Below are 9,376 nucleotides of genomic sequence, written 5' to 3' on the forward strand. Positions count from 1 at the left end.
TAAGGTAGTTATTATTCGTAGGTTGGTACGTTCGCCAATGCGGGGTATTTGAACAAATGGATTGATGATGGAGTGTGGGAGTCTCTGCATTTCGCTGGGAAACTTCGCTGAACCAGGTGGATGGTGAAAAAGCTGTGGAGAGCAAGGCCTTCAGGCGTGTGCTCGGGGAGAGCACGGCACGTAAATCATAATCTGCAGCACCGAAACAAGAAGAAATAAAAATGCACGCCACATGTATCACAGCTTCGAAAGAGAGGTCTCACAGGATATAGATAGGTTCCCAACATATCACAGTTTGATTTAAGGGTCCAGGCCCGACCTCGACCAGAGAACCAGGACAGTGCTAAAAACATGAAAAAAAAAACAAAGGTTCCAACCAAAGTTACAGATAAACCAAACCGCGCCAGGCTACACCAAAACAGGCTGCTCGGCTCGGTTCAAACACAATTGAGCCGGCCACAGCGACGAGTTTCTTATCATTCTGCGAAATTCCAGCCGGTCCAGCAAACATTTCATAAGCTGAAACCGGAGCAAAAAAGCAGGGGGGGGCTTAGTCCTCCTCCGCCTCAACCTTCAGGTCCTGCAGCTTCGAGCCGAGACCAGCATCCTTCCCATTATCGTCCCCATACTTTGCCTCATCATCATCATCCTCTTCTTCGTCCTCGTCATCAGGGTTCCCCTCGGGCTCGTTCTCGTCCAGCGGGCCAAGCACGTCCGCCGAGTTCTCGCCTGCCTTCAGGATCTTCCTCACCTCGTCAATCCCTTCCTCAGGGATGTAGTTCGCGTTCATGTTCAGCAGCACGAACCCAGGCTTGTTTGCGACCGCCTGGGCAAAGCAGCGGGCTCCAGACCTCTGAAACAGATTGGTGCTCACGTCAAGCTCCTTCAGATCTGGGTGGCCCTCTTGCAGAGACTTCGCGACCGCCGCTGCCCCAGCATCCTTCAGCTCATTCTCAGCCAAGGTCAGCTTCTTGAGCGACTGCATTGCTGTCAAGCATTCCGCCAGAGGTTTGGCTGCCTCGGCGGTTATCTCATTTCCTGCCATCTCAAGGATCTCCAGCTGAGGTGCAGACTCTTTGAGGACATTCACGATTGCTATGGTGCCCTCGTTCTCGAGGTTGAGGTCGCTGAGGTACAGCTCAACAAGATCTCCAAGCTTTGGAAGCGTTTCGCTGAGAGCCACCCCTGCCTCAACGCCAAACAAGTTGTCCCTGATATCAAGCTTCTTCAGACGAGTGCATGTCCCCAGTGCCTCGGCCAATGCCACTCCACCATCAGATCCTATCCTTGTTGCAGAGCACCTAAAGCTCTCGAGATTTGGAGAACGCTTGACCATCTCAGCAATGAACATAGCACCTTCATCACCAGTCATATTGTTGTGGAAGTGGAGAACCTTAAGCTTCTCAGTTGAAGGAATAAGCTCAGACAGAGCCTTAGCAGCTTCCCCTGATATGCCATCGTTCATCACATATAGTTCTTCCAGGTTGCCCTGTGATTTTAGCAGCTCTGTGAATGCCCTCACACCCTTCTCGCCTAAAGCATTGTCAGAGATGTTGAGGTATCTCAGTACAGACCCTGCTAAAGCTTTGGAGAATATCCGCATCACATCAAGGGCTTCATCCTCAGGTCTTCCGGCAACAAAATCTGAAATATCTACCTCCTTGAGCTGAGATTTTATTGATTCAAGAATTGGCCCGGCAACATTGGCAGCACCAATACCAAAGCTCCTGTTGCTCAAGCAAATCCTGCTATATGAGTTTCCTGGTTCTGTTAGTGGACTCAGAAGTTCCTTTGCTTCTTCTGCCTCAATGAAAGCACGCTTGCCACCAGATATATCAAACACAGTATCAGCAGGCTCAATAGGTGTATCAATAACAGGTGCTTCTGGTTCCGCAGTCGTCCCCGGACCTTTTTTGAGGACTTCCAGCATCAGCTTGCTTGTTTCTTTTGCATATAGCTGGACAACAGAACTCCCATCACCATCAGGCTCCTTCTTGAAATGCTCATCTGCAGAAGCAAAGCACATCTCTTCAATCCTTTTGGCATTCTTATGGGCCTCTTCTTTGCCCAAAAGGCCATACTTGCGAGAAAAGATTGACTCAGAGGACAGGTTCTTGGTCATCCTCTCTACAAGCATCAGACGAGTGCTTTCACTCGGTGGCCACAGTTTGATGGAGAATGTCCGGGGCTGGAAATCTTGCGCCGCTGAAGCCATGTGGACACGTGGCACTTCACACAATAACCTGCTGGTAAATCAACAAGTGTAGGAATTAGCATGATCCCAGATTACAGGAAGTAATGGAGTATTAATAAGTAAACAATGAAATTAGTGGAGCAATTGAAGGGCCTGTCCCTGAGGGTACCCAACACTACTATCACCAAGGATACAACAAAACACCAAGTAGTAAAACATAGTTAAGTCTACAGTTGACAAACAACATCGTCAATTGGTAAAGACAAGCATTTCGCTGAAAGTGATCGTTTTACATAGGAAATCAATGACACAACTGGCAGTTACTCCCTCCGTCCGAAAATACTTGTCATCAAAATGGATAAAGAGGGATGTATCTAGAACTAATATACATCTAGATACATCCCCTTTGATTCATTTTGATGACAAGTATTTCTGGACGGAGGGAGTACAACATAACAGGACTTCAACCAAACACAAGAAAAAAATTAATGTGTAATGTTACTACGGCTGTGTTTGGTTCAGCTGTGTGTCAGCAGGAAAGTAGCTGTGGGCTGTGTGCTATGAGAAAGAAGTAAAGTCATTTTATAACTAGCTGTCTGAACTGTGGAGCATAAATGTCCTGAATAGCACTGAAGCCTTGAGAGATTCTTTACATGCTGTTTGACAATAAGGATCCAATTACATGCTGCTTTAGCTAAAAATGATGAAACGATCATGTAGATAATTAACACACTGCCAGGTAGATTTGGTCCATGGAATTTTCGAGTCGATTGGCATGATGAAAACGAAAGCAGATTACCAGGGTTTAGATAACTGAGCAGACTAATGAAAATAACTAGTACTGTACTAATATGCACCTAAATTGACACCTAACTAATTAAGAATCCAGCAACATTGGCCACTTAGGTTAGAACTAAGAGCAAGCAAGTAGTACTCTCTGTACTCAGAAATCAAACCAGCCGTACATGTACATACGCGGGACAGGACCGTACTACTTGTCTTCCGCTAGGTTGCAGAAGAAGAACAAAACAGATTGGTAGCTTGGTTCCGACAACTGCATTACGTAGTAGCTAGGACGCAAAACAGCACATACGCAGGCACGCCGTACACGCATCACAGCGCCCAACGCCCGTGCCATCAGGAAGAACAACGGAACTGCGCGGCGGGACAAGCAGATTCACAGATATCTATTTCGAAATCACGAGGTAGCAGATCTGAGATGCGATGCGAGGGGCACATCGATCTTGTCGCGGGTCTAGGGGGGATTCGCGGGGCGAACAGGGCATGGAGACCCGTGCTCGCGTTTCCTCACCTTGGATCCAGACGGCGGCGAGCGTGTACTCGGGGAGGGGGGACGGCCGCGGCGGCGTCGGCTTCGGGCTCGGGGCTAGAGGCGGCCGCTTCCACCCGAGGCCAGCGACGTCGACCGGGGGCGGAGGCGGCGCGGCGAGGCGCGGCGGGGAGGGTGGAGACGGCTCGCCGGGAGATCGCCTTGGGTGGGGGCGGTGTCAGGGGGTAGCGACTGGGAGAGGAAGATGCGGCGGCCGGCGGAGCGTGGGGTTTGTGTAGTGCGGGGGGTGGGGGCGTAGGGTTTCTGGACACGGTTGCGGGCTGCGGGGTGGCTCCGTGGCCGTCCGATCCGGGGGTTCGAGGAGCGGGGGGCGACGCTCGGCCGGACGATCGACAGGAGTTTGGGGAGCGTGGGGTAAAAAAAAGAAAGGCGAGAGCGCCCGGGGCGATCTGGATTTCGAAATTCAAATCTGCGCGGACTCTGCCTGCCTGCGGCGGTGTTGCCAGGGCGGCGGATCTATCATTGTCTATCGCGTAGGCACGTGGCGCGATGATTTCTTTCATTCACTCAGTGCTTTGTTTGGCAAAATTTCCCCCTGGTCTCATTACCACGACGGCAAAAAGTGACGATCGGGTTTTCCCATGTAAGCACAGGCGTCAAAACACATACGCCATCCGTCCGGAATTAGTTGTCACTCAAACGGACGTATCTAACACATGTCCAGACAGAGGGAGTATACATAAGACGTTTTGGCAGTTCATCCCTGAGAGTGTAACATCCAGAGAAGGTCGGGTTTGGCCAGTTTACCCCTGCTCAAAAGACGATTGTCAGCCAATAGCCAGAGGAGAAAACCTGTAATATGGGAGGAATTTCCATTCTCCAGCTGAACTGAGTGTACGGGCATAATTCCCCCTACAATTGACAAGGGAGTACAAATGACTGAACAAAGAGGGGTGCAACATCCATTTCTGAGATTTCTTGATTCTACCTAGCAAAAAAAAAGAAAAAAAACTGCTCATCATAGGCATGCTAAAGCTTCCATGGGAGGTGAGTCGGACGACATTACCATCCCAAACATCGGACACGGAATGGTGTTGCTCATTGCAAGGGCTCAAAGAATTTCACCCAGTGTTAATAAGTTCTTAACTCCCTAGTTCTGAAGAAATGACGCGTTTAGTCTGTATAAATTATGTCCAGTACAATGCTGACAGTGTCTTTATGCATGTTAGATAGATGGTCTAACAGATCTACTCTCCAAAAGAAACAAACAAAAAAGTAGTAGCGAGTGACCCGGCCAATAAAATCTTCAGCCGCGAGGTGCTCCGCCTGCAGTGCCTTCGCAACTCTGCCGAAATATAGCACGGTGCTTCGTCTGCAGTGCCTTTGCAACTCTGCCGAAATATAGCACGGTGCTCCGAGCAGGGCCCTGAAACAGCTAAATGGACAAGGTTCTGTAGACAGCAAACGCCATGAGCGCCGGTATGAAGTAGAAGAGCACCGGAGAATGGAGCAGAGGGTCCATGGCATAGGCCTTCATAAGAGCTCTGCACAGCTGCAAGATTGTGAAGGCGTCATCAGTATCTTCAGAGTAGGCATAAAACCGCATCACAGAAGATTTGCATGATTTTAAAAGGAAATAATAATACCTTCCAGTGTTTCCACAGAACCACCAAACAGAAAGCGATGAAGATTTTCCTTATCCAGCGACCGCTCCACAAGCTATCATGCCCTACCTCTCTCCTGCTCTTTTGGTGGGGATCATCTTTCTTCTTTCCTGACTGTGAGAGGTAGTGTTCTCGGAATGCAGTCCTCTCGGCAGCCATCGCGGCAAGAATCACAATCGTAGGCAATACCACAAAACAGAGGTGAGGTAGAACGATGACCATGACGTCTGGAGTGCCGGCATGGAAAGTTTTCATACCATTTTTAAGAGCCCAACCTCTGAATGTCATGGATGCGAGGCTACTATCCTCGGTTACAGGGTGACCAGAAAACCAAGGGAAGACCAACAGATAGATTATATACACCAACAGCAAAGACCACACAAGAATCATCCTGGACAGCTCAACAAAAAGCCAGATAAAACCACCAAGTAGATACTTCAGTGATGTATACTGACTACCGCCTGCACGCAGATATGTGTACACAGATTGTTGATCCTTAAGTAGCACTACTGAAGCTCGTGGCACAAGAAGCAGTGTGAAAATCAGAGCAAGAACACACTGCAGTGCGGGGTGATATACCGACGCCCACTGGATGCCCATCACGAAAAACTCCTTCCATGTCCAGTTAACTTCTGCAAACAACCCATTCACAGAGAATGGCCTCAACTGGCTGACACTAATGTCACCTGTTATATCCATCGCTTCGATTTGCAGCCAGTACCGATCTGGAGAAGGATCTGCAAATGCTCTCCAGTTCCACGGAATCAAATACATATCTCCTCTAGAATCATTGGCACTCACTCTTTTCATTTCGCTGTCGAATACCACTTCAAGGTTTCCTGGTCTTGAGTCATATATCTTTGCTAAGACAGTTACTATCTCATGTCGAGAGAATACAAGCGCCCTCACCGTATCAAAAGTTGAAGCTCCCATGGTGTGACATTTGAAATCACGAGGAGCAGATGTTCTCTGCATAAATCTCGAGTCCAGAGGGAAGGTAGGTAGTATAATTACACTTTTTGAGCCTAACCTGAAATCTATGTCAGTAAAGGAGACAAATCCATCATCAATTGCTAATATCCTCATACTTCTACTCCTTTTCCAATCGCCAATCTCCCACTCCCAGAACTCCTCAAAAGGTGCTGCTGCTTCAGAACAGTTCTCTTCAGCACTCGGCATTGCATAGCCTTGGTGCATGTTAGATTGGTAGTAGTGTTCATACAGTGATGGTTCCTGAGTTGCTCGATGATAGTAACGCTTCAAATTCTTGCCAAACCTTGTGTGAAGATGTCCACACAAGTATGCTGCTAATGAGTGCTTCAGAAAGACATCCTTGATACTTTTTCCTGATTCTGTTAATGCCGAGAAAGACATCGGGAAGTGCCCAACTGTAATTTTTGTAACTGGAGCCTTGTTGAAGTCAGTGTCCCACTGCGACAGTGATTGGTCCAGTTCTATAAGCTGCTTGTCAGTTGGATGCCCAAATAAATTCGTTGGGCCCCTAAGTCCGATCTCCATTGTGCTATCGAAGCCAACAAACAGATGTTTCCGACCATTGTTCTGCAGATCCATCCACAATCTACCATATGTTATGCCAAGCATATTCAAAAAATGCAACCAAAACTAATCATTCGCACTACAATTTAACTAGAAGGCGCTAAAGAAATAATAAGCAATAGGATGTATATAAGAAGCACTGACCTCCAAAGTGATGCTTTGCACGCGCCCCTGTCGTCTTAGGTTAGCATTGATGCTATATTTCTCGTAGAAGTCATAGTCCCCACCAGACACAGGTACACCAAAGCTATCATGGTTTCCTCTCAGATCATAGAATTTTTTCCTTGGAAGCTTGCTACTCTCAATGACATCCTTCATCGTACTACTATATTCCATCCACTCCACCTCATTTTGCTTCATTGTAAGCAGATCTTTGCTTTTCCCCTCTAATCACAAAATAAAAATAGTACTTGAGATAAATCCCAATACATAATCATTTATTCATTTATAAACTATTTGGTATATGGACACCTTTCGAAATGAATGCAGCTGGTTTCACGTCTTCCCAAATTAGAAAGTGGTTAGTTGGTTGAGGTTTAGAGGGTGGTGAAGATCAGCTGTAGTGCTGATTGCAACTGCCTAGTTACAAGTGAACAAATTGGAACCAGAAAAGCAAAGCAGATGTTTATTCAAGTAAAAGATTCCGATCATGTGGTAGTTATTTTAAGTTCGTCAGTAGTCCACGCCTTAATACATGTGATATTAAAAGAGTCCATGACAACTGACAACAAATGACTATTTTGATTGTGGTTCTATGTCCGATTTTTGCAACTTCAAACTTTAGGCCTTTATTACTTAGTCGCCTCGGTTACAGTTCATGTTGGTTTGTAACAGGTCTGATGCTAGATTCTACTCCCTCCGTCGTGTCTCAACTATGTACTAACTTTAGTACAAAGTTGTAGTAAAGTTGAGACACTTATTTTGAGACGGAGGGAGTACTTAAACTGTGAATTCAGTACTTAAATTTTCAACCTATCTGGTTTTAGCATGAACCGAAAAGTACCCAACTGCCTCGACTGTTAAGGCTGTATCTCACTATCAACGCAGCTCCTTAAATTGTGATTGCAATACTGAAGTTCAGTTGAATACTATCGTAGATATGCGATACACGACAAGGTTCTAGCAGTGTACTAATCATAAATGTAATAGGGAGTATATTTTAGATAAAAGTTTGTGCTCCTAGGCGGCTAGGCACCAACAATTACAGTGCCTTGACGAACCACTCATCCATCTACCACATTTGCTTAAACTGAAACCTCAGTAGTATCTGAATCCTTTCTGAACTATCCGCACGCATCAACCAAGTTGTACCGAACATCAAAGAACCACTCCAGCTAGATTAAACATCGTATCATCTGTTCACCCCGAACACGGCGAAGGATCAACAGAAAGGAAGGAACGGGAAGGGGGCGATAGAGGGGGGATATGTACAGCGCACCGGTGAGGTCGCCGGTGATGAAGACGAGGTCGGGGTTGACCATGGCGAGCGCCGGGCCGACGTATCGCCGGAAGTCGTAGGCGCGCTCCGGGTGGTGCACGCTGAAGTGGAGATCCGAGAGCTGGGCCACCCACACGACCCCCTCCGGCGCGCCGGAGACCTCCGCCACCGCCCTGTCGTCACCGGCGACGGACGACGGCGCGGGCCCCGCTGCGGCGACGAGGGCCAGGAGAACGGGGAGCAGCCGGTTTCCGTGCGGACCCATGGCGAAGGCGCAGAGCCGCAGACGAGGGCCCGAGGAGGGGAGCAGGACGAAGAGGCTGCAGTTTACGCTTTCAATGACCAGAGGGAACAGCAGAAGACGTTTGCGTATGCCCGAATTCGCCCTCAAGCAAGGGTACAAGAAAGTACGTCTTTGCAATTTCCTCTCTTGTGAGTCTTTGATTATACTCCCTCCGTCCCATAATATAAGAGCATTTTTGTGTCAAAAACGCTTTTGTATTATGGAACGGAGGGACTAGAAACTTTGAAGCACTCAAGTTCTACAGGAAATTTTAGAAGTATTTGATTCGAAGGATTTAGAAAAGAATTCTGGAAGATTCTAGCTATTCTGAATTTTGGAAGATACTTTTATATTCCCTCCGTCCCAAAATAAGGATCTCAACTTCAGGAGAGAGTAGTATTCAATATGTCATGATATCCTATAGCTATTCATGTGTTTTTTTTCTATTTTCTATGTTCAAAATACATGTGAATCAAAGAGGCTTTTTCTCTGATACAAATATATGAGCATGCAAAGATGAAATTATTATGGACTATCCAAACTAAACCCATATAATTACATGAGCCGTACTGCATGAAGGATAATCAATGGCTACGCAGGTTATACGAGCGTGCTGATGTGACTAGTGACAATTGACGGCAATAATAAATATACCGTGAATGGTAATGAGTGGGAAGTGTTAGAGCCAGAGAGGAAGGACACATGAGAGACAACGATAGACGAGACAAGGTAGCAAGGGTATAGAAAGTGATGAGGTGTCAGACATAGGGGAACAATCGGGAAGGAAGACAGGTTGACGACGTTCGCTCCCTAAGGCAACACGACGAACACCCCATCATGGCATGCAAGAGCATCTATAGCTGGACTTCTCAAACGTCCTATATACGTCCAGGAGGACGACCCGGTCAGCGACTAGTCACAAAATCGTGACCTAGTCGAGCTCCTCAAA

The 9,376-nt window shown here is 47.2% G+C and overlaps 2 protein-coding genes across 3 annotated transcripts; both read right to left on the minus strand.

The window, feature by feature from the left end:
* Positions 1–235: 235 nt before the first annotated feature.
* LOC123071744 (RAN GTPase-activating protein 2) lies at positions 236–3,776 on the minus strand. Of its 2 annotated transcripts, none has more exons than XM_044495330.1 (2): positions 3,507–3,776; positions 236–2,246 (listed from the first exon to the last, which is right to left on the minus strand). In XM_044495330.1, exon 2 carries the CDS (start codon positions 2,213–2,215, stop codon positions 551–553), a length of 1,665 nt encoding a protein of 554 aa, XP_044351265.1. In that variant the 5' UTR covers positions 2,216–2,246; positions 3,507–3,776; the 3' UTR covers positions 236–550. The 2 variants fall into 2 exon arrangements, with proteins under 2 accessions (XP_044351265.1, XP_044351266.1); XM_044495331.1 differs by having other exon boundaries at positions 236–2,243; positions 3,507–3,761.
* Positions 3,777–4,571: 795 nt separating this feature from the next.
* LOC123071746 (putative metallophosphoesterase At3g03305) lies at positions 4,572–8,497 on the minus strand. Its single transcript, XM_044495332.1, has 4 exons — positions 8,145–8,497; positions 6,851–7,092; positions 5,132–6,709; positions 4,572–5,037 (listed from the first exon to the last, which is right to left on the minus strand). The coding sequence occupies exons 1-4, from the start codon at positions 8,407–8,409 to the stop codon at positions 4,921–4,923; spliced, it is 2,202 nt and encodes a 733-aa protein (XP_044351267.1). The 5' UTR covers positions 8,410–8,497; the 3' UTR covers positions 4,572–4,920.
* Positions 8,498–9,376: the final 879 nt, after the last annotated feature.

The sequence above is a fragment of the Triticum aestivum genome, chromosome 3B (assembly GCF_018294505.1).
Source record: "Triticum aestivum cultivar Chinese Spring chromosome 3B, IWGSC CS RefSeq v2.1, whole genome shotgun sequence".
Lineage (NCBI taxonomy): Eukaryota > Viridiplantae > Streptophyta > Magnoliopsida > Poales > Poaceae > Triticum > Triticum aestivum.

Coding starts and splice junctions, on each gene's coding strand:
- LOC123071744 (XM_044495330.1), bottom strand. CDS start 2,215: ATGGCTTCAGCGGCGCAAGATTTCCAGCCCCGGACATTCTCCATCAAA.
- LOC123071746 (XM_044495332.1), bottom strand. CDS start 8,409: ATGGGTCCGCACGGAAACCGGCTGCTCCCCGTTCTCCTGGCCCTCGTC. Junction 7,093..8,144: donor CATCACCGGCGACCTCACCG/GTGCGCTGTACA, acceptor TTTTGTGATTAG/AGGGGAAAAGCAAAGATCTG. Junction 6,710..6,850: donor TGCAAAGCATCACTTTGGAG/GTCAGTGCTTCT, acceptor ATGGATCTGCAG/AACAATGGTCGGAAACATCT.